A 25043-nucleotide genomic window follows, 5' to 3' on the forward strand; every position below is an offset into this window, starting at 1 on the left:
TGCTAGAGACTGTTAGCAGACGGCGAAGACCACCAATTGGCACACCACCACCACCACAGAGGGCTCCAGGACAAATGCAACAAGCGCCACCACCTCCTCTTATCTACAGGTGACATTATTGGGGATTTTAAGGCTATCATCTTCATGGTAATACAATCTTATCATTATTTTCTCCTAAGATTTTCTGAAATTCACCATCAACTCCAGTAGGCGATTCTGACGTTGAGACATTCAACGACCATCCCCACCTGAGGATGTTTAGGGAACCACCAGACTATGATCCTACACTGAAGCCTAAACCAGAAGAATAGATTTATCATTCCTATTTTTTTCTCTGTTTTGCACTACTCATAGTATGTTTCCTGTGTTTATATCTCTGATAATATGTCAGTTTAGATGGCCTGGCTAAATCAGCTTGTTTTATTTTAATTTCCTACACCCTATCTGTATTATTGCTACTCAATCGTTCATTTTGCTCTAATCACTGATCATGATCCATTGCTACGCTTTTCTTCTCTCTGTATTTTCCAATATATTACTCATTCAACTTCATTATCATTAGTGGTCAAGCAATAAGTAAGAGTTTCATTATCACAAAGGTAACAGCAAGATGACATAAATCATGCACAGCGAACAAATCAATAACAGTAAAGTTTAGCAGGCATTGGATGTACCATTATTAGTTAAACACAATTCACAAATTTCTTAATAAGCCTAAAATCATTACCATTTCCGCCAAGTTTGTGGGTAGGACATGAGAATATGTGATGTGTTTCCTGTTTGCAGTGTTGCTAGTTTTAATGGCATCAACTGTAACCCTTCAGCCACAAAAATGTGTCCGGTTCACTGCCTTTACCTAGTCCTGCTGTGTCAAAAATTGGCATAACAACGAAAGTGCAATGGTTTTTGCCTTTTTAAGACAGATATAGTCCAATATTAGCTCTGCTCAGGGGTTGGAGGGGTGCAAGCGCGGTGCAATATCAGTGCAGCAGCATCTAGATCAAGGTCCCGTCAAAAAAATAATTCAAAGAGCACTCAACTTTCAAATAGTTTCTAACTATAACAGCCTGGATTAAACTACTTCCTAATTAATACTTCGTATAAAACATTTGCAATGTGGTTATTTCATACAAGTCTATGTTCGTGATTCAATTGACATATGAGTGAATGTGTACAACAGCATAATCAGGCGTAAACTGACCAAATATATACAAATATATATATGAAGAAAAAATGGCACTTGCATTATGATATGAAGCTAATTTATGTAATATTCTCATCAAATGGGAGTATAAAAAACAAATTATAGAGCAATATAATGTTAAATTATTGAGTTTTTAAGCTAGCTAGCTCAATACTACTAATTCTTTTCTTACTTAATTCGTGGAAAGGCACTAATAACTCAGCAATTTCCACTAAAATGAATGAAAAGATCTTGTGTATATTTCTGTACATAATTATTTTATGTAATTTAAGGCAATTTTGATGGAATAATGAATGACCTTGTTAAACCATACCTAGAGTTATATAAAGTCTCAAACTTTGTGAGATCAGAATATAATTGAAATGGCAGGGCATAGTAGTATGGTGAGTTTACTATTAATGGTTATAATGCTGGCAAGTAGGGCTTTCACCACCAAATCCCAACCTCAGATGGCCACGCCACCTGCGCTTGAGCCAGCCTCAGTATTGCCACCTGCTAAGGTGTTTAGTCTGGCATTGTTTTTTCTTAGCATTTCCCAACCAGATCTACCACCAACTCCTAGCACGGTGCCTCCTCCGTCACTGATCATGGAGTCACCCGAAGATGATATCACTCCTCCAGCACCATTAGGGAGGACAAATCCTACACCAGTTCCTATGATCGATGACAATGATCCACCTGAAGATGATTCCACTCCTTCAGCACCATTAGGGGTGACAAATCCAACGCCAGTTCCTATGATCGATGACAATGATCCACCTGAAGATGATTCCCCTCCTCCTTTAGGTATGACCATTCCATCGTCAGATGGTGATATCGATTACATACCACAAGAATTTCCAGGGGATCCACCTACAGGTGAGCCCCTTCCACCGGAAGATGAGACTGATCCATCATCAGATCCTACACTTGCTCCTAATCCACCACCATCACCAGTTACTGATCCAAAAAATGATGCTACACCGATGCCACCATCTGATCCACCGTCAGATCCTACACTTGCTCCTAATCCACCACCACCACCATCACCATCACCATCAGTTACTGATCCAAAAGATGATGCTACACCGAGGCCACCATCTAATCCACCGTCAGATCCTACACTTGCTCCTAATCCACCACCATCACCAGTTACTGATCCAAAAGATGATGCTACACCGATGCCACCATCTAATCCATCGTCAGATCCTACACTTGCTCCAAATCCACCACCACCACCAGTTACTGATCCAAAAGAGGATGCTATACCGATGCCACCATCAGAAGAATAGATTCCCTTAGCTGAGTTTTCTATTGTATTCTACTAAACAGTTTCTTTATCAGGGTTATCAAGTCTCAACCTACTACCCTCGTAGTATGTTTCCTGTGTACATAGCTCCGTGAATGGGTCAGTTTTATGGCCTGGGTTAATCAGGGTTTTCGCACAATATATCTATCTGTATTGCTATTCATTTGGTCATTTGGCTCTGATCACTTGTCATGGTTCATCGTAACATTTCTCTACTATTAAACTCCTGCTTATTTGTTCAACTTCATTATATTTAGTGGCCAGGCACTTTTCCCCTCCCTATTGTTATCCAAAGATTGTGTTACAAGATAATATTGAGCTTAGAGGCATTTTTTTTTTTTTTTTCCAATTAAACATATCACTTAGTGACAGTGATTGAAGTAGTTTGAACGTCTAATCTGAGTACTCCGTATTAAACAAAAGAATTGTAAGTGTTAGAACTGACTAAGTTTACATCTTAAATTATAAATCAAGTGGGTACAACTGTACAACAACACAATTAACTAACGGAGTATATACTTGTCGTACTTTTTAACGTGGAAGACTAAAACAATGGGTAGAATGTCCTTAAATTCTGATTAAACTTCCATATTTGGTATTATAATAGCCTCACATTACCTGCTACGAAATTTTCAACAAACTCTGTTATTAATCATAAGTCCTTGTTTCTTCATATCATAAGTTTTTTGAGAGTTGAATTTAAATGGTGTTCAATTACATGGTAAGTCTGCTGTTAGTAGCCATGCTAGCCTGTATGGTCTTGACTACAAAGTCCCAGTACCTTGAGACAGCAAACGGCCGACTAATACTCTCCCTACCAAATGGGTTAGTCCATCAACCAATTTCAGAGATCCTCCCTAGACGACCAACAAGGGGACTAAAGATTCTTGGCAGACGGCGAAGACCACCAGTCAGCGCACCACCACCACCTCAGCGAGCTCCAGTACGCAATTTTGTACTACCAAATCCTCCCCCTCCTCCTATATACAGGTGAATTATTGGGGATTCTAAGGCTATCATCTTCATGGTAATACAATCTTATCATCATTTTCTCCAAGATTTCCTGAAATTCAGCGTATCTAGTTCAGCACATCTCATACAGTCATATGTTGCATATACCCCCTTAACTTTTGTCTATCACTTTTGATCGATCATTCAAAGCTACGCCCATCCTCGAAGATTTCAAGGGAAGAGAAGCCATCTGCAATAACTGCAAGTGCTCCTTCTGGTGTACATACCTATGTATCGGGGGACTAGGGGAAGCATGTACTATCTCTGAACATCTGAAAAAGTTTGTCTACTTCTACTATAATTGACAAAAATTGTGATCACATTAGCAAGTCAGCCAAACAACTTCATCTGTATTCCTATTTTGATTACTATCTTGTAATGGTGTAATCCTTATTTTGGTTTTTTCTTACTGTAAATTCTATACTGCTAAATTTCTGCCATTCCATGTATCCGTTTGGGTGTCAAACAACTTCCCATTTTCCATAGCATTTCAGTATAGCACAGCAAACCTGATGAGTTTGATTACTTCAGGTTTCAGGTATTGCTGTTCCTGAAAATCTGGTTGATTTGCATTAAGCCGTACTTTCACAGCTTCAAAGATTCCCTCTGTCCCAGGTTCCAAATATAATAGGCTAAATCTAACTTTAAGGTCAAACCTTATCAACTTCATAATATATTTTTTCATTTAACAACTTCAAATATTATTGTTGATCGATACCTATAAACTAATTTAATAATCTAGGCAATCAATCAAGTATAAGAGTTATAAATCCCTGTTGTTAGTCTTACCAGCAAGGTCAGATGTGAGTCAATCCCATAGGGAAGGGTCAGTAATTAAAATTACGTAAGCTCAGCATAGCCTTATTCCCGAAATAACAAAACTTCTCAACTATAAGCCGGTTTTAGAACTTTACTGCTACCCCTTTCCCTAAACTTAAGCATTTTTCTGATAATACAGGCAAAGGATTCATGGCATTGACATTGACAGTTTTTCTTGTCTTCTCTAAGGATTTATCTATTAGTCAAACAGCAAACATCACAGTACCCGCTTGGTATAAGGTCACAGGGGAGTTGTATACATTTTTAATCTCTTGAAACCTGTTTGGAGGAAAATACTTTTACGTAGTATTAAATACTAGACAATGTTATCATTCAATTGCATATCATCTCCATGACTCCATAAGATTTATCCACTTAAGCAGGGGATGATACCGAGTAGATAGTAAAAATTCTTATTTACAACGATAGCTTAACAAAGGTGTTGATTTGAATGGTTTCTGGCAATTTCCTATGGAACATAAGTATTTATGTAAACATAAAAAATATATAAAAAATAAAATAATAATAAATAATAAAAAAAATTTAAAAAAATCGATAGGAAATTAAGAGTTAATTTTGAGCTTAGGGGCATTTTTTTCCAATTAAACATCTCGCTTAGTGACAGTGATTAAAGTAGTTTGTGGTCAAATCTATTAAACAAAGAAATCTAAGTTTTTAGCTGACCAAGTTTACATCTCTCGCTTATTAAATTAAAAATCAAGTGGGTAGCATGTCCTTAAAGTCTGATCAAACCTTACGTAGTTCCCTATTATAATAGCTTCACATACCTGCTATGAAATTTTCAACCAACTCTGTTTCTAATCAAAAGTCCTTGTTTCTTCATGTCATAAGTTTTTGAGGGTTGAAATTAAATGGGGTTCAAAAACATGGTAAGTCTGCTGTTAGTAGCCATGCTAGCCAGTATGGTCTTGGTCTTGACTACAAAGTCTCAGTACCTTGAGATTGTAAATGGTCAACTAATACTCTCCCTACCAAATGGGTTAGTCCACCAACCAGTTTCAGAGACCCTCCCTAGACGATCAGTAAGGGTGCTAAGGATCCTTGGCAGACGGCGAAGACCACCAGTCCGGGCACCACCACCACCTCAGCGAGCTCCAATACGCACTTTTTTAGCACCACCAACTCCTCCCCCTCCCCCTTACCCTTACCCTCCCCCTCCTATCTACAGGTGACAATATTGGGGACTATAAGGTTATCATTTTCATGGTAATACAATCTAATCATCATCTTCTCCAAGGTTTTCTGAAATTCAGTTTATCTAGTTCAGTACATCTCACATACTCATATGTTGCATATCTCCTTTACTTTTGTCTATCACTTTTGATCTATCATTCAAAGTCGCAGCCACCCTCAAAGTTTTCAAGGGAAGAAAAGCTATTGGCAATATTGCCATACATAACAGTGAGTGCTCCTGGTGTATGCACATACCTTTGTAACAGGGGACTGGGGGTAGCCTGTACTATCTCTGAAATCTGAAAAAGTTTGTTTACTTTTACTAGAACTGACATAAATTGTGATTCGCATCAGCAACTCATAGTATGAAGTGGACAAAATTTCTAGACCGAAGGGCTATAGGTTTTACATGTAATTCTTGTCTTCCCCCCCCCCCCCCCCCCCCGATTTATTTCAGTAAAGTAACTTCATTTGTATTCCTATTTTGATTACATTATCATGTAATTGTGTAATTCTTATTTTGGTTATTTTCTTACTGTAAATTTTATACTGCTAAATGTCTGTCATTCTATGTACTCACCAGTTATGGTGTGAAACAACTTCCCATATTCATAGCAGTATACCACAGCAAAACTAATGAGTTTGATTACTTCAAGTATTGCTGTTCCTGAAAATCTCATTGATTTTCATGAAGCCATACTTTCATAGCTCCAAAGATTCCCTCTGTCACAAGTCCTCAATATAATAGGATAAATCTAACTTTTAAGGTCAAACCTTATCAACTTCATAATATATTCTTTTCATTTAACAACTTCAAGCATTATTGTTGACAATACCTATAAACTATTCCAAAATAATCTAGGCATAGATTTATTGAGATCAATCTAAAATCTGATAATGTTATTACTCTCTCTTGGTAGGCTTAGCAATTAGGTCAGATGTGAGTCAATCCCATAGGGAAGGATCAGTAATTAAAAAAAAAAAAAAAAATAGGTAAGTTTCACTAAGCCTTATTCCCTAAATAGTAATACTTCTCAAGTAAAAGCCGGTTTTAGAACTCTATTTGGCTACTCCTTTCCCTAAACCCAAGCACTTTTTGATAAAATAGGCAAAGGATGCATGGCATTGGCATTACCAGGAAATACCTGATTAAATTCATGTTCTTCTAGGATTTATCCATAAGTCAAATAGCAAACGTCACACCACCACTTGGATAAGATCACAGGGGAGTCATATACAGTTTTAATCTCTTGGATGAGAGGTTCTATGTGATTATTTATGATGGATCCACTTCTTAAAATTTCTGTTTTTCATGTTTACTATTCGAGAAGTTTACAAAAGGGGCAAGAAAAATAAACTAAGAAAAACATATCACGATACTATGAGAGTAAATGTGTTATGTGTCAAGGTTTTACTTTTATAAAAGCCACTCCCAACATTCGGGTGTAGATTCATTGATTTTGTACATATATTGAGTGTATCATTACAATGGTGAAACAAGTACATATTTCCCAAACCTTTAAGCAGATAAAGAGAAAGCATGAAAGTTTGTTCATGGCATCTTTTATCTACCAACTCAATCAACATACTTAGCATTCTAGAAACACCAAAACTCAAAATACATGTGTACAATACTACACCATGGAAACAACGGAGAATTTGAGCAACTAAGCAACCAGCTTTTAGAATTCAGGTAAGGTTGAGAACAGCTAACCTGATTCTAAGCAAATCTTGTTGCTGACTGATGAAGACATGCATGATAGACAAGGAAAGTTTTCACTTCACAAATGGTACTCCGGACGGGACCCTTTGAGCATATTCTTCATACTCATCAACAAAGAACTGTCTCAAGAAAAACTCTTCATAGGGTATGCGTCCAGCAAAGAACTTCCAAACTACCACTGCAAATGCTAGGGTACAAATGGGATTTAACAGCATAATCTGAGTGCCAACTGACCAGATGAAAAAGCCGCAATAACCTGGATGCCTCACAAATCCATAAATTCCGTGAGTTACTAGTCTGTGTTGCTCCTCATGGTGGACTTTAATCAGATGCGTAAAGGCATGACCAGCTGTTACCATTGCCACTTTTCGTATTATTTCCCCAAAGACAACCATGCCAAGGCCTGAGTTGCTTATCCACCAATATTCTTTCAGTCCAGGAAGGAAGGTGATCTCAAGCCAGTACTCAAGCAACGAGCATATCATTGCCACAATGTAATTTTTGCTTATCAAAAGAGATTTCAGAGTCACATTTGATCTCCCATGAATGTAAACAGCTAAAAAATACTCCGAAACATGAAAAAAACCTATAGCCACTATAAATTGAGATAATTGTCTGCAAGCAGTACTGCTGAAGAGTTCAGTCATTTCTTGACGAGAAGATAATGAAGTAATATAAGCCAATCAGGACCCTTGTCAGAAGATTCAGACCTACTTATTCAACCACGTCAATGCATTAGCATTGTTGATTATCTCAGATCTGGTACACACTGGTAGAGATATGATACCAAGACAAAGAGTCGAGTCTGCATTTCATCCCCGCCTCATACCTTGAAACCAAAAAAAAAAAAATGATTCTCGTTAGGATTCCCACCCCATGAGCTCCATAACACAACTAAGCTCACCAGATGTAGTGTACACATAAAGGCAACAATAACATGAATATATAAAAGCCTCCTACTTTAGGTAAATCTCAAGCATTCATAATCAGCACCACTTTGAGCATAACCATAAGAAACTGCGTGATGATAAGAAATAACCTTACAAAGTAAACATTAGGAGGATAGGAAAAGACTATCTATAAGACACAATCAAAGCAACAGATCATTCATCAATGTAAAGATCTTCCAGGAAGGGTTTCTAAAAATGGATCAAATCTGTTCTCACTCTACTGTAGAAGGGATTTGTGTAATTGTAAAAGGCAACCATTAACCCTACTAACATACGATACGACAAAGCCATATACTGGAATGCTCTTATGTTAAGCAAAAGCACCAGTCATACACAGATAACAAAACCAAGGGATCCCAAGAGAAAAATGCAAGTGAAAAATGGTGGGGAATAGTTAGTCTTTCATCCCATACAATATTCAATCACATTTTCCTAACAACCTAATGCTAGCTTAAACATAACACCAATATCACTAATATCAACACAAGATAAACGGTTTGGAAAGCCAAATCATGATTCATGAAACTCTCTATAACAATTTCTTTCATTGTATCATTTTTTGCTCATTTCCATTCTATCCTATCTATCATACAACTTACCGGCTAATTTTCCTCCTACGGCGCAACTAGCTTAGTTGGTTAAAATCTACGGGTAGTAGTACCCATAGACCTAAAATTAATTCTCGTTTACATCATTTTTCCTTTTGCAGCTATCTCCACACCTTAAGTAAATCAAAAGAACTCCAATTACAAAATTTCACCAAAAACTAATTCAAATTTCTAATAGACCCAAAATAATGGATCAAAATTTAATTAAAGAAACTACTAATCCTTAAAGTTACATTCTTTCAGTAATTCAATGTACAATAATAAATCTAAGTACCTTTTGCAATCATAATCATAAAGAAGACAATCTATAAATGCAGATTATAAATAAATATTCAAATTGTTAGTTTCAAGAATGTAAATTAATCAACAAAAATGAACAAAATAATACAGTTTATAAAAAAATTGATTTTTGGTGAAAGAACCTGAAGAGTGTGATAGCAGAAGATGAATCGGAGGAGAGCCACTGAGTCAAACTCCCGAGTGCAGCCGAGTTGATTTGACTCACTGAAAACCGGCTAAAATAATGTTTGGTTTTATTTTATTTTCCTTTTTTTTTTTCATTAGGATTTAGGACAATAGGCCCATATAAAGAAAAGAGCCAAAGGTCCATATAAAGGCCCATATAGTAATGGCAAGGAAAAGGCCCATATGTTACAGTTTCTACCAAAAAAAAGAAAATCCATAATCTAAGGGTTAAGTCACTCATAGCGTAGAAGCAATAAATTTGAATTCTTATGATAAAATTACACATTGATGTGTTTGTTAATTTTTGGTTTTCTCAAAGTCATAGCTTAGAAGCAAGAAATTTTCTAAGAACTTCTGGTGAGAGCTTTATTTTACAAATTCGATCCAAAGCAATCTACGTAGATAGATGTTTCTGCTTAAAAATCATCGTTTGATATAAAATACGGAGTAGTACATAATGCAAAGTAAGCCAAGTATATGTACGATGTATACAAAGTGTCTATATATGTGCAATGTTGTTGACAAAATCCAAATTTAAAACAAGCTTAATCCATTTACGAGTATGTGTTTCAAAGATCAACAACATAATTTAAAGCATAGAATAGGTAAATATTGAAAACAATGGAATATTATTCGATAATTTCGGTTTGCATGCTACAATTTGTTGCTAGACTTTTTGTCATGTACAATTTTTTCAATAAAGGGTTCTAGTTTCTTTTCCACGTCTTCAAAGTCTTGCTTCATCACATCCACCTGCACATCATGTAATTCACAAAAATTTAAATGGTTGCCATAAAGAAATAACACAAAAATGTTTTTAGAGTATAACATTATCACCCAAAAACATAACCAATTAAACTAGTTAACATGCACGAGAAAAAATAGAAATGACCTTAATAATACTAAAAATATCGTACGTGTTTACCTTATGTATGATTTCTTCAGCTAAGTGAGCATCCTTAGCAGCCTCCTCTGAAACATGCTCGACAACCAAAGCTGCTTCCTTAAATTTGTTACCATCAGGAAGTTCATTAGCCACCTCCTCCGAAAGCCTCTCCGTCACGGATGCCACCTTCTCTACCACTTCCGCCACTTGCTCTACCTCTTTCAACACTACTTCCGCCTCACCTAATGTATTTGATAATAATCATATATAATTATATTAAACAACATCAAAAAATGAAATAAATAAAGATTGTTATGTACGTAACGTTAATGTTTATGTACTGTATTCAGTATATAAATATCAATTACCTCCTATTCTTAGTAGAGTTGTCCATTTAGGTGCCCAAAATGCTAGAAGTAGAGAAAACATAGAGCCTAAAACCATTTTTATCCTGCACACGTAAAACAACAAACTCGTTATTAAATTAATTTGTGTCTACACTCAACATCCTCGTATATAAATTATACGTATAACTTAATTTGTCTCACATTTTGTATTGCTATCGGAGAAAACGTGATGAGAATAATAAATCTATCATAAAATTGTGATACTGATATGATATTACAAGAATAATAAATCTATCATAGATCAGATATATATAATCACAATATATATTCTCTAAAATATTATCACAACAACATCAGTTCTAAGATTTCTAACTGTCTCTTAAAATGACTACCGTAGAATCATCCACTAAAGATGAAAATTATCATGAAACACATACATACCACGAAACACGCCTAGCTGGTGGTGGCCGTGGTTTAGGAGAAGGTGGTTTAGGTGACGGTGGTGTTGGCTTTCCATCGCCTCCCCTGCATATATAATTACATTAATAACTAATTAAGATCGCGATATAGCTAATAAACTTTGCTAATTAATTATTTACTCTTACGTTCCGCCAGAAGTAGAAGCACCTTCAGCACGAACCATTTTTCTACTTCCAGTAGATTGCACATTAATAAAAGAGCCATTATTATCTCCAATTCTTCGCCTAGAATTCGAAAAAACAGCATTATTAGCCAATGGATTGTTCGTTTTTGCTCTATAGAGTTGTATAAGCTCAATCAAACCGCGCATTTTGTATGATCCTAAATTGTTTCTCATCCTTGTACACGATACTAATACAAATAAGCTAAGCCGCGATCCTCAATACCAACTTTGATCTTCTTAGCCAAAACTACGTTGCAATTCGAGTTTCGTACAATTGGAAGAATCATGTAACGCTAGCTCGTCCTATTATATATAAGGTTAACTTTATATGAATATGGCGTGATAATATAAAGTTTGAGTTTGTATAAAGCATTTAATAAGTAATGGCCTAGCTAGTTCGCGTGTTAAATTGGGCGATACAATAATACAGTTTATTTATATATAATCAATTATTTGATGGATTGCTTTAAGGATATGCATGGCTTATGTGAAAAATTAAGCAAAAAAACTCGTAACTTGAAATATAAATTATGTTACTTGCAAGTCATGTATTGCCTAATTTGTATCATATATTAATTATCTTTCTTCCAATCTTTGTATTTCATACGTAAATATTTACTAAAATGTTTTTTTTTTATTGTTTTTATAATACTTCATGTAATCATGTTCTCTCATACGGCTCATTTCTTTGTCACGTCGTTAGGAGTACTTGCGTATAATTTTTTTTTGCTATCTTCTTAGAATTTTTTAATTAGATCCATCTCTAAAAATGTGATAAGAACAAAACTTTTTGGAGGAAAGGAGGGAGAAAGAGAAAATGGATAATCTCTTGTTTAGATAGATAACAATACATATGAATATATGATCGAAATGGGAAGAAACTGTTATACTAATAAGCAATAAACCAGAAATAACTTATCTCTTGATGCGTGAACCAAACTGACAATAGCCGCGTCGTGGAGAACCACTGACCTAAAAGACGATTCCGCGCTACCTCCCGGTGCAGTAGACAATTGCGGTCGCCCTCCAGGATAAGCACGGCGCCGGAGTTTATGTGCACTCACAAACCCGACTGGAACTCAGAATACTCGCCCAGAAAACAGAACAGAAAGAACATGTATTTAGATAAGTTTAGAGGAAAGAGAAGACTGATTGTGTTGTGTGTTTTGGCTAAGAAAACCACCGAATATTTATAGGGTGAAGAGGAAAAACGGAAAGCATGAAAGGTGGGAAGAATCTGGCCAAGAAAACGACCAGATTAATCTGGTCAGTCAACAACCGAGGCAAGAAACAAGGAATTAATTCTCACAACAGTCAGAAAAGAATAAACCCAACAGACAAAAAGGAATATTCTGTTTAACAAAGAAAAGGGAAATAAAATTTCTCCAAAAAGATAACAAGGACCCACGCCCGCGCATCGCATTCCCCAAGTCCCAAGTCCCAAGTCCCGAGGCCCGAGCCCGACCCGGCTCGGCTCGGCGCGCGCGCGCGCGTGTGTGTGTGTGGAGTAACACACACCTCCAACTCACTCAACTAAGTAGTGCTAAAGCACTACATTATAAAAACAAGGAAAAACCTTCCTCCCCAATCAATGTGGGACTTTTCCCCTTCCATTTATTTCTCTCTCTCTTTCCCTCTTATTTTTCCCAACACTCTTGTTTTATATCAAGAACTTCCAACAGAAACATCCTCCTCTCCTCTCATTATTACATTTTTCTTTCTTCTGAAATTCCCTACTTAAACGCATGAAATCCACGACATGACATGACACAAGTTATCCGAAATTTCCATTATACAACACTAGCTAACAATGGACTAGGTTAGGGGTTGGGTTAAGTCAGGTTGAGTTGATATAAATGGCCTGGTTTGAGAATCTTTCAACCCAACTTGGCATGATATTTAAACAAGTGAACTTTTTTTTTTTTTTTTTTTTTTTTTTTTTTTTTTGACAAGGACAAGTGAACTTGAAGCTCGACTAATTTTAAGTGTTTTTTTTTCTTCTTTTTTTTAATAGTTAATACAGAGTAAGGAGTATAAGATAATGCATTTGTGTGACTCTTCCCGTTTGATAAAATTTTTCTAATTCTTTGTTTGCATATTATCAACCCAACACTACAACAGTGCAACCATTTCTTAAATTTACTTATAAGTTTTTGCTTGACAAAAGGTGATATCAATGGTGGGTAAACTCTAAACTCTCGGTAAAAGTATGTATGCATTTAAAATCCGAATCTCTAATATATTAGCAAACTTCGTAGGGATGTAAGTTTTCACATAGATTAATGCGAGTTGGGAGAATGGGACAAATGTTTGTTTACACATTATACTAGTATATGTATGCAAGACCACAACCTTTTTGAGTGGAGAGCCAAGACTACTTAAGAGTGTCTTTATCTTCTTATTTTACTACCCGTTTTCTAAGCATTTTCTCAGCTTCTCCTTTTGCTAATTAATTGCCTTTTTTTTTGTACTAGCTTTTAGAATTTGATATATTTTTTTACAAATCTTACCTCGACAACTTAATTCAAGTTAAGGCAAAACAGATGGAAAATAAAACTATTATCATAATTCAAAACGTGACAACTTTTTTTTCGGGGGGAGGGGGTGTGGGTGTACTAATGTTGTATGCTTTAAATATAAAGTAAGGGGAAAAAAAAATTCCTCAAAAAAAAAAAAAAAAAAAAATAAAGGAAAAAATATTATGGAATTAATAGAATAGCTTATTCATAAAGGTAGAAGCGATTTAAGCTCCAACAATCAGTTAGTCACTGATTCAACTTTGTCTTCCCAAAATCTTACTAGATTTAGATTTGTTGCTTTCTTGTAGCAGTAAGTAGTCTCAGGATAAATGATGGATAACCAACAGATTCCGAAAAAGGGGTCTGATTCAGCTTCACCTGCAGAATCTGAAACTACAAAAGTTCAAGAGATTCAACCTGAAAACCCAACTCCCACAAAGGAGTCTGATTCAGCTTCACCTGCAGAATTTGAAACTACTAAAATTCAAGATATTCAACCTGAAAACCCAACTCCCACATGCCGCCGCCAAACTTCTCATACCTCTGTAAACATTTCTGATGATGTTTCAGCTGCTTCTTCAGGAGCATCTGCGCAACAGAGAGAATGTTCATGCTTTGAGGTACTATGTAAGATAATATTTATACTTTTGCTACCAGTTATATGTGCTTGTTATTTGTGTGTTGCTGCTATGATTATAGCAGTTTTTTTAGGCCTCATCATTACTTGCTCAGTTATTGCTGCCACAGTCGCGTTACCACTGCTATTGGTGTCATTTTTAGTTATACGGTTACTTCAGTTCTTTAGTCACGGTGATGCCTATGACAAAGCGGTTCAACTTATGCTTTTCATCCGTGCTTGGATACTCATAGATATGGTGGTGTTTCTGATTATATTATGGATTTTCTTCTGGGTACCTAAAAACATCTCAGGATTAAAGCATATTCTGTTGTTAGGATTGACTTTAGCAGATTGGGTAAACCTATATTATGTGATCTTCGGCATCTACATTTTGAGCTGTTTTGTTTCAGTAGTGACCATTAATTTATTACCACTGGTCCCCTTGGATCACACAGAAAGTGGCCTTATATTACCCGAAGCAGTGCTTGAAATAATCGACTGTCTCATTTTCTGGTTGGCAGAATCCGAGGTTATGAAACGTGTTTCCACCTTTAAGCACCACAAGATACTTGGACTGAACACTCAAAAATGGATTGAGGTATCAATATTCGTCCTTGTTGCCTACAATGTCATCACCTTGTGTACTTATATGATAGTGTGGTTGCTAAGGAAGTTAGTTTGTCACAAAATACTTAAACCAGGGATTAATACAAAATCACGTCAATACTTAATTATAGAAAAGTTCCTGCGAGGGAAATATCTAATGTATTGGGCTAATGGAATGAAACGCAGCATCAACTTCATATTAAGATCATTGCTGCTTTTAATTACTTGGGTGTCGTATTTTGGCTCTAAGCTAAACAAAACACCCCAGGCCAAATACATTCTGGATTTCGGAACCTGGACTTGTCTGAGTCTTTTAATTTGCTCCTTTCTTTGGCTGGTCAAAACTTGTGTCTTGCTATCATGGGAGGCTTGTTCTGTGTATAACAGATTGAACTCTAAAATCTTGGAAGGTGGGAAGCAATTGTATTTCCTTGGCATCATAGGTCGCCACAACTACGACATCTTAAACCTTCTGTATGAGTGCAAAGATGATGAAACTTTGTGGAACTATGACATCTTAAACTATGACTCGGATGACCAGAGATTAAGACAGTTTGTCTCACATCTATGTAAAACCTTGTTTCCTACTAGAGTAATGAATTTACACGCTCATTACCTAAGTAAATTGGACGATGTGGATGAGTGGGGAGATAAACAAGTTAATGCAAAGAAATTGTTAATGAAGAAGCAGAAAAGAGTCAAGCATGACTTATTGATACAGGAGGGTCGGACTCCTACTCTGTATTGCATACAGCAAGCTGCTGGTTATTTTTTGACAGCGAAACAGACATTGTTAAAGGAGAAGTATTCTTGTGACATCCTTGAAAATTTGAAGAGCCATAGTCAAGATGATGATCATGGGTAAGGGCCATTTCTTCCTCTAATCTACCTGTGATATCTGTTATATTATCCTAAGCCTCAACCCTTGTAATTCAGGATGCAAAATGATTTTACAATTTAGAATTTTCACTAATACCTTTTGTTACAATTTTATCAAGCCTATCATCTCCTTAGGTAACAATATCTTCCCAACATCCTACAATTAATACATACGAGCCCTTTATCCCACAATGGTCTTTTGTTGTTTGTATATAACCTTTTACTTAAGATTATGGAACTTATTCAGAATATTGTTCATGTTTTTAACTGATAAAACTGATAAGCAGGAGTATCAAAGAAAATCTGAAGCGACTTATTGAAGTTGGAAACAATACGAATGATGAAACCAAAAAATCATCCGAGGATGCTCTAGTTAAGAAGGATGATTGGGGATATTTTGAAGATCAACTTCATGAATATGTGGGTTCCTCACAAGAAATATCAGCTGAAATTTTTCGTGTTTGGATGGTATGTACTTTCTTCACCAGTCTTCTTTAGTTCTCTATTTGGGAATTTAAATTAAGCACTTAGCTTGTGGGGTTTTACATTAAGCACTCCTGGAGTTTATTAGACACGTACTTTATAGGGGAATTTATCTTTGGTGACCTCGATTTGGGATATTAATCAGATAGCTTCAATTTGGTGATCTCAAAAATTAGACAGGGTGAAAACCTCTGTTAAATTACTCAGGAGGACAATTCTTTGACCAGGATTTTTTTTTTTTTTTAATGCCATTTCATATTTGTTAGGGTTTAATTGATTGACAGCTTGATTTATGTACATTGATCAGGAAAGGGCACGCAACAATTGTTTGTTCCTTGCGAATACATTAAGTAGTGCCAAGGAGGTTGTTGATTGTTTAAACAAGATAATCAGTTGGCTTTTGATTGTTGCTACTTTCATAATGTGGTTGCTTCTAACTGGGTTGGCTTCCACAAAGGTACTAGTCATCATAGCATCTCCGTTGTTAGCTGCAACTTTTATATTTGGAGATGCTTGCAAGACCCTATTTCAAGGGATCATGTTTGCCTACGTTATACACCCTTTCGATGTTGGTGATTTATGTGTCATTGATGGAAACATGGTAAGTTATTCAACTTTTAATAAAAACTTCTGATTCGTTTAGGCAACAAATCTTTTCTTATATGATTACGGGATGTTATGATTTGCTATTGTTTTCCATAGGTAGAGGTTAAAACAATTGGTGTTTGGAAATCAACCTTCTCAAAAGTTGGGATGCAAGAGCAAGTGTTATATCCAAATTCAGAGTTATGCAACAAAAATATAATCAACTACAAGACAGAATTTGATTGGAATGATTATCTAGAGCTTGATACAATCTCATTAGACGAGGAAAAAATCAAGATTTTGAAACAAGAAATAGAAAAGTAAGGGTTTTTAAATGCTTCCTCACATATTTTTGTGTCTCTGATTGTATTTTATGCAATACCATCAAATTATTCACAGTTGGTGTATATTTTTGTTTCATCAGATACCTTGATGATGGTGAGAACGGTAAATTTACACCAGGTTATAATTGTGTGGAAGTGGTGATAACTGAAGAAAACATCAAGATAGCTATTAACTTTAGACACCATGTAAACCTCAAGAATAGCACTTACTTTGAATGCCTCAAGGAAAAGCGCAAGCGGCGATCAGAGTTCATTCTCCATGCACAATGCCTTGTAAATCACATGAAAAATGGAAACACAAATACCTCAGGTTAGCTTCTGTCCATCATTGTTAAGATTCAAACTTGTACACTTTAAAGACAAAAGCATAAAATTGAAGAAAGGATGAATCAATGGGATGTACTGTATTCATCCTACGTCTTAGTGTAACTTTAACTCTCTTACATTCTCCCTCTCCCCCTTCTCCCTAGTCCCTACGACGTTACATGTATTCTTGGTACGGTGTTTCATACTTTACAGTTAACCTTTAGTGTATTCACCTTCATTGCAGAGAGTTACGAAGATAAGGTAGAAAGTAAAAATGGCAGCTTGATGAATATTCCCGATTCAGGTGATGAAGATGACACTTTTGTAGCAGGAAAGGTAGAGGGAGTCTATGGAGGATAAGTAATTCCGTAAACATGTTTGACTACACTTTACACCTTTTGTGCAATTTTGCAATAAAGACAATCTTGCTACAAAATCATTAAAGCTAGGACTGATCTTATTAGCAATAATGCTATAGTTAACTAGTTGACAGTTACTCGAGTTCAATTCAAACAGAACTCAAAGCACTTATATGAGCTTAAATCTCAACTCAAATTCAATTTGAGACCTTAATAACTCGGTGTTGAAATCCAGAATTTGTCTAGAAAAGTTCATCAGCTATGAGCCTAGGATTCTATTAAATGCATAATTAAGCAAACCAAATTTTGAATGTGACGGTATCTGATTAACTATTAGCTAATAAGCTTACTATACTAGTATTATCTTAGGCTAAGATATACTTCCTCATTTTCCTTTTAGTTGACACGTTTGTTTAGTCACGTTTACCAATGTACAAATAATAACACTAATATCTTTAATTACTAATAAGAAAAAATTATAAAAAGTTGATATTAGAAAACTATACATTGTGACGAATCTAATAAGATCTCACTTGACTATATTTTTCCTTACATATAAATCACAAAATATGGTCAAAGGGAGGTGTGTGAATAGTGTTAAAGTCAAAACGTGTAAACTAATAAAAACGGAGGTAGTATAATATATTCAAAGGTATCATCATAACGTCATTGTATAATGTCATAAAGTGAAAATTCCAACAAGAACTAGTTGCTATTAAATATTCAAAAGCATTGAAAATCTTCATTGCAAACGCAAGCAAGACAATAACAAACAATAACAAGACATATAAAGTAATAAAGATACTATCCCTAATTAACTACTCTAAATGATTTTCCACAAAATAATTTTCATGACCAATCGCTGATATCATTCACTATTACATTAATTATTTTTATTATGAACATAATACACCTTGATGTAATTTTAATTTTTAATTTTTAATTTTTGTGTTCTTCTAATTGCTCAGTTGTTAATTGTCCCTGTCTTCTTCTCCTACGACGGTTCATACAATATTGGATTAGGTTAAGTAAAACCATCACAAATTTGCATGCCAAAAGCAATACGTACAACCTAATAATATTAACAAAAAGCAAGAACTTAGCTAAGAAAGATACAATATAAAGCGGCTTTTGAGGTAGTTGTAATTTATCAATTTTTCATAATCAGTACTGATAAAAATCAATTATCAAATATGTATGAAACTATAAAAATATCTTACTATATTTGAAAAAAGAAATGGTAATATGATTATGAAGTCAAACACACTAATATAAAATTATAAATATGTATATATAAACATAGTAAGTCTCTGGTTGCCGTGAGTAAGCAGCCAAATTGACTTAACCTCTGTCTCTCATTCAAAGTCTCCTACCCAAATTTTCCCTATATTTAGTTTCCCCTCACAAAAATTTTCCAACACCTCAAACTCCTATCAAAAATTCTAACCCCTTTCTTACTCTTCCAAATTCCCATGGCTTCTCTGCACGGTCACAGAAAACTCACAAACTCAAACTCAAACTCAAACTCAAACTCCGCCACTACCACTGATACCACAGTCAAAACATGCCTACAGTTTTGCCACTCTGAAAAAAATACAACCTCATCACTATACTCTGGTTTCTGCCCTGAGGTCTGCTTGGCAATCTGCCCTTCTCTTTGCATATACCCCCACACAAATCTCCCCTTACCTCAAGACTATAACCCTTCGAAACTTAACAAGTCCCATAATCTTTCACCTCTCCTAATCTGTATGCTTATACTTTTAGCCACAACTTTCCTCTTAATCATCTTCTATGTTCTGTATACCAAACTATACTTCCACTTCTATGCACCCAATAGTCATTCTTTTCTCCAAACAAGGCCTAGAAGTAGACGAGGAGGAAGGGTGGGGAGTGATTCTCAGGATGAAGAACACGTGAGTAGGGTGGTCTTCAACCCCTTCTGGTGCATCCCTACCGTAGGACTCCCTGCTACGGTGATCAACTCCATCGCCGTCCACAAATATGGGAAGGAGATGGAGGAAACAGACTGTGCAGTGTGTTTGGCAGAGTTTGAAGAAGGTGATGTACTGAGAGTTTTGCCTAAGTGTAGTCATGCCTTTCATGTACCTTGTATTGATACTTGGCTTTCTTCACACACTACTTGTCCACTTTGCCGTGCTCCTATTATTCCACCTGATCAACAAAATCACGATCATGGTCATGAGCACAAGGCTGAGGATACATCAGCCTCGTTGTCACCAACAGTGGAGGAAGCAACAGAGGATAATTCCTCTGACGAGGTTCTGAGAATTAGTATTGTAAGTGGAGAAGAGGGAGTTGATGAGAATAATTTGGAGGAATTCTTGGAAAATAGTTCTTCAGATAAAGATCAAGAGAATTTGGAGGAAATTAGTAAAGGGAGTTGTTCCCAAAGATGGTCTTTAGAAAAAGGGGCAGCTAATTTGGTGACTAGATCACTTTCTTGCAGTGGAAAGATTTTTTCATCGCGTTCTAATATTAGACCAAGTCCAAATTCATGATTTCCGAACGATTATTTCTTACCAGAACACAATACATGGAAGTATACATTAATACATACCCTTGCATCCTGATGGGTTAATCATACATACTTGTCTCAAAATCTGGTGGAGTGGGGCGAAATATCTTTCTGTCTTGACAAGTAATACCGTTTAGTTGGGAATTTTCGCGATCTTTTGAGATGGGACATGGAATAAGATATGAAGGGTAGGAAACATCCAAGGAGAATGCAGAACTTTGATGTTAACGTCCTGGTTGGTGGATGAAACAAGAGTACAAATTCATTTTTGTTACTTGCAAGTATGAAGCTAGAAAACAGGTAGAATAGTTCTGTCCTATGATTTTGTCATTTGACTAGGATGTTTGAGCTAGCTTTAATTAAATTAGTGTTCTACATCAATGAGAATGTGAATAAGAAAGTGAAGCAACAGCATAACTACTTTTACTAGTTTAGCTGTTGCCTTTTAAAACCTATTTTAAGCATTGGTATAACGACTGCTAGTCTGCTACTTCCTCTATATTACTACGCTTACCTTAATATTTAAACCTTTGAGTTTTGGTGTATGTAATGAGAAGTCTTTCAATCCCACAACATAGTTTGAAATTTCCAATATGCTATGCATATAGAGGTCGTGCAGGCAGCATGCACAAAGCAGGTGCATCAGCACAGATATGTGCACATAATGCAACGGCCTCACATGCATAGTTGCTTATAGTGTACACTCCAGCGGGGGCACCATACTCGGTGCTAAAAGAAGCATGAAATTTTTTGCTCTCAACATGTTATTGATCTCATACCACCTTGTCAATCAAATTTCCTTTTACAGGAAAACAAATTTAACTGATCATATTTTGATGCTCTTGCATACATCAATGCATGGATACATTTGGCCAATCAATAGTTTGAAAGATAGACCATATAGTTCACATAGGAGTAAAATCATTGTGGTGTCATAAGGATTCAGACCTACCACTAAACGTATCTTGTACAACATGTAACTAACACTCAATGCAAAGACATAAAAATGTGTTGAACTAACCAAAATAAATAAAATTAAATTAAAATCAGTACAAAGTTTAACAAAACAGGGAGATCGAAAGGTTGAGTGCTTGGAATTGTCAAACCCCAGTCAGATTACACTGATGTCAGATTACAGGCATGAACTAAGGTTCTTCATATTGCTCGTAATGACTGCCTGATTGCCCTAAGTTTTCCGAAATATAATGGAACCCATAATTAGTGCCTTTTATTATTTCCTGCTTAAAGAGGTGAGGTGTCTCACTATATTCCCCACGAATTTAATGTTTGGGCATCCTTAAGAGTTTTCATACAAGTGAGTCAAACAAATTCAGAAGCTTTAATGTTTTAAAGAATTTGCAAAAATTAAGAAGGTAAAAATGAAATGGAAAGTAAAGACAGTAAAGATAGATGGGGATCCATACAGTATCAAGTGGATGTCTTCCAATCAAGCATTTGCCCAGCAAACATAGGAACAATTTCTCCGAATGGGAAAGATATACACTCTGGGCCCTTCCATGGTTCTTTTAGCAACTTAATCTTAGATGTATTCCTTGGAAGACCGTAGAAATCGGGACCATTGAAGCTTGTAAATGCCTCTAACTTGTCAAGTGCATTAGCCTAAACGAGCAAAGAAAGCAGAAGATGAACTTCCAGAAAATTCTACCAGCAAATACAAGTACTATATAATTGAACATCATGCAGGCAGGAAGAGCATGCCACTGCTACCTAATTTGTTCACTTTGAAAAAGAAAAAAAAAACACTAATAATTCATCAAACTTGTTGGTAAAGAGAATTCAATCTCATGAAAAGATTCATCTAGCATAACCTAGCCCTCTCTGAAGGAGCCTACTACTTCTATTATAAATGCATACCTCTTCAAATATTTTGGCATATAATGACAGAGCAACAGGCGCATTAAAGATTCCAGCACATCCACAAGAACATTCTTTCTTCCACCTCTCATGAGGAGCACTATCAGTCCCGAGAAAATATTTTTTACTCCCACTAGTTACTGCTGAAACAAGTGCCTGCCCTGCATGTACAACCAAAAGGTACTATTAGAGCAAATCGAGACAGAGAAAATGACAGAAATTCATGTCAAAGACACAACAGAGCAAATGTCATGGATTTTATTCACTTAATTAGTTGTAGCAAACTACGCACCCTATCTAAAATCTCACCCTACAATTATTATTATTATTTTGATTCATTACTGATTTGAAAGCCCATACTATGAATTTCCCTTTTAAGCACTGGAAGACAATAGTTATGTGGCTGCAAGCCTCCTTGGAAGAGAGAGTTCCTATTCAGAACAAGGTGTTGTGGAGTCACAGTGGCGGCTACAGTACCTGATAATTGTAAAAGGAGCAAGATTAATAAACAGGTAGATTTTAGCACTGCACTGAAAGAAAATTAGAAAATTAGTTTAATAATTGAAAAGGATAAACTTACCTTCATCACATGATTCAACAAATTTGACAGCATCAGCTGTAGTGATATGTTCCATCACAACTTTAAGCTGAGGAAGTTTTTGTAGTAAAGGTCTTAAAACTGTCTCAATAAATAACATTTCCCGATCAAAAATATCCACATCAGGATCTGTAACCTCCCCATGGACCTGTTAATAAACACAACTCTCAGTAAACAGTCACCTATTACAAAACCATCATGAATTTATTTGTCACACAGTAATGCAAGTAGCTCCAGGAATGTTGAACTAAAGCACACCAAAAACATTTTCAAATTTCAAGACTGTCATGAATTGAAAAGGTACAAACTCATAGCTTCATCTTAAATGATTTGTATCATACAATGTGAAGCATGTTTATTAATTCAATATGTTTGATCCTGCACCCAAGAGAGAGTGGCAAGACGTTTTGCTTGGACTGGGGAAGAACGGGGTTGATTTGCTTTAGTACTTTAGTTTCTCAGCTTATGAAACTATCTCTCCCTTAAGAATCATGGTTCATTCTAGGAGGTGAAAGAAAACTTTAAAATATGAGCAGGTGAATAATCAACACATTTTCATGGTTAACACAGATTTTTTTTCATTTGCTTGATGGGTTATAACAAGAAAGACAACACCAATCCCTGCGCTGCATTTATTCGTGACAGACAACTTACCAAGAGAGGCATATTTTGTTCAGCCATCTCTTGGAGCACAGGCAAACACTGTCCAAAAAGATCAGTAACACCATCCTGTGAGTTAGTTGTTGCACCAGCTGGGTACAATTTGACAGCATAAACCACCCCACTTTCTCCTGTCAAAATAATTACAGTGCCAATCAAAAACAACTTAGATTTGACAATTATTCATCACCCAACCGATGACTTTGGGAAGGCTAACATACTATTACACGAACAAGATCCCAGTTAAACAACATTGTTCACTTTCAAGTTTCAAGTGAATAACAAATGCTAAACAAAATTTTCTATAAACACTAAGAACCAAATCAAACAAACTCTATAACTAAGAAAGCACAAAATGAACATGAAATGACAGAAATACAAATGTAGGGATCATGAAGCCATAAAGGTAGGAAAGCAATAGATAATTTTATTAGAAAATACAGCTCTATGACTAAGGATTTCTTGGGTTATAACTTATAAGTTTGAAAAGACTCGTGTCAATGTTCACGATAATGCTTGTCTGCCACAAATATCACTTTTCCTTCATTAAATTCCCACTACCCACTTCTAAAATTGATTGAAAACAATCACTATTGAAAGAAGAAAAAAAATGTTTGCTAATGACTCTTCAAACCATGGATATTGACATAGGATTTTCCGTACAAACTAACACATAAATTCGTTACCATTTGTCTATTCCTATCATTTATTAGTATCATTAGTTCATTACCGCCTACCAAACGAGCCGTTAATATATAACAAGCAAACCCAATAACAACAACATCAATTTCACCTAAATCAAAAGTTTAGACTTACTAGCAAGCTTGATCTCATTAGGGGTAGTAGTATCAGTCAAATAGAGTGTCATAAGAGGATCAAATTCGCTATTCGAAGGCAAAACCTTCAAAATCGAGTCTCGGTACGCAACAGCAGCAGCTGTAGTAGTAATTGGAGGCCTTAGATTTGGCATTACAATTGCCCTCCCAAAATGTGTAGCACTGAATTACATAACAATACACTTCGTATTACAATTTTATAAAAACGGGTTTAAAATGAAAAGCGAGTCGAACTTTTAGGAACGGAGGGAGTATTTAAATGAAATAATTACCTGAAAGGAGCAACGGCAGCAAGAAGGTTGCCGTCACGAAGATGAAGGTGCCAATCATCAGGGCGTGTTAGCGTTAATTCCATCTTATGCTGAAATAATTATGCAAAACTAATCAAACAAAAATTGATTTGAACTGTAATTTTATACTAATTATGCGATTAATTGAAGTAATTAGAGTAATAATAAACTCTTGATTGGTGAAGGTGGGAGCTTGAAATTTGTAGGATGTGATTGGATCTTACAATAGTAAAAGAGAGTGATGACTGATGAGTTGTTCATCAGTTGAGAATTGATTTTGAGAGGGTGAATTTGAGGAAGACGAGTCACGAGAGGGAGGGGTTTGAAATTAACCAAGGGTAGTTTTGTCTTTTCGTATTTTTTATGGAGAGTATTTTTAACTTTTTACGTAGTACAGAGTACGTACG

The 25043-nt window shown here is 35.8% G+C and overlaps 3 protein-coding genes and 1 pseudogene across 8 annotated transcripts; 1 reads left to right on the forward strand and 3 right to left on the reverse strand.

The window, feature by feature from the left end:
- Positions 1–535: 535 nt before the first annotated feature.
- Positions 536–9334, reverse strand: LOC145560465 (protein-S-isoprenylcysteine O-methyltransferase A pseudogene; annotated as a pseudogene). Of its 3 annotated transcripts, none has more exons than XR_014093152.1 (3): positions 9220–9334; positions 7231–8068; positions 536–995 (listed from the first exon to the last, which is right to left on the reverse strand). The product of XR_014093152.1 is annotated as a protein-S-isoprenylcysteine O-methyltransferase A pseudogene, transcript variant X3 (transcript). The 3 variants fall into 3 exon arrangements; XR_014093151.1 differs by lacking the exon at positions 536–995 and adding an exon at positions 3109–3555; XR_014093150.1 differs by lacking the exon at positions 536–995 and having other exon boundaries at positions 6913–8068.
- A 544-nt stretch (positions 9335–9878) lies between these two features.
- Positions 9879–11524, reverse strand: LOC145560466 (uncharacterized). Its single transcript, XM_081621721.1, has 5 exons — positions 11101–11524; positions 10937–11020; positions 10517–10599; positions 10188–10390; positions 9879–10015 (listed from the first exon to the last, which is right to left on the reverse strand). The coding sequence occupies exons 1-5, from the start codon at positions 11310–11312 to the stop codon at positions 9917–9919; spliced, it is 681 nt and encodes a 226-aa protein (XP_081477847.1). The 5' UTR covers positions 11313–11524; the 3' UTR covers positions 9879–9916.
- A 2217-nt stretch (positions 11525–13741) lies between these two features.
- Positions 13742–24957, reverse strand: LOC145559159 (dihydroorotase, mitochondrial-like). 3 transcript variants are annotated; one of them, XR_014092672.1, is made up of 10 exons: positions 24861–24957; positions 24619–24707; positions 24327–24508; positions 23505–23641; positions 22833–22998; positions 22613–22729; positions 22253–22413; positions 21802–21997; positions 17384–17443; positions 13742–14245 (listed from the first exon to the last, which is right to left on the reverse strand). XR_014092672.1 is itself a non-coding variant. In XM_081620588.1 (9 exons), exons 2-8 carry the CDS (start codon positions 24699–24701, stop codon positions 21806–21808), a joined length of 1038 nt encoding a protein of 345 aa, XP_081476714.1. In that variant the 5' UTR covers positions 24702–24707; positions 24861–24957; the 3' UTR covers positions 21187–21563; positions 21802–21805. The 3 variants fall into 3 exon arrangements, 2 of the variants coding, with proteins under 2 accessions (XP_081476714.1, XP_081476713.1); XM_081620588.1 differs by lacking the exons at positions 13742–14245; positions 17384–17443 and adding an exon at positions 21187–21563; XM_081620587.1 differs by lacking the exons at positions 13742–14245; positions 17384–17443 and having other exon boundaries at positions 21586–21997.
- On the forward strand, positions 13987–17839 carry LOC145558129 (mechanosensitive ion channel protein 10-like). Its single transcript, XM_081619262.1, has 7 exons — positions 13987–15743; positions 16052–16082; positions 16140–16229; positions 16552–16845; positions 16947–17149; positions 17254–17483; positions 17724–17839. Exons 1-7 carry the CDS (start codon positions 13987–13989, stop codon positions 17837–17839), a joined length of 2721 nt encoding a protein of 906 aa, XP_081475388.1.
- Positions 24958–25043: the final 86 nt, after the last annotated feature.

The sequence above is a fragment of the Chenopodium album genome, chromosome 9, assembly GCF_948465745.1.
Source record: "Chenopodium album chromosome 9, dcCheAlbu1.1, whole genome shotgun sequence".
Lineage (NCBI taxonomy): Eukaryota > Viridiplantae > Streptophyta > Magnoliopsida > Caryophyllales > Amaranthaceae > Chenopodium > Chenopodium album.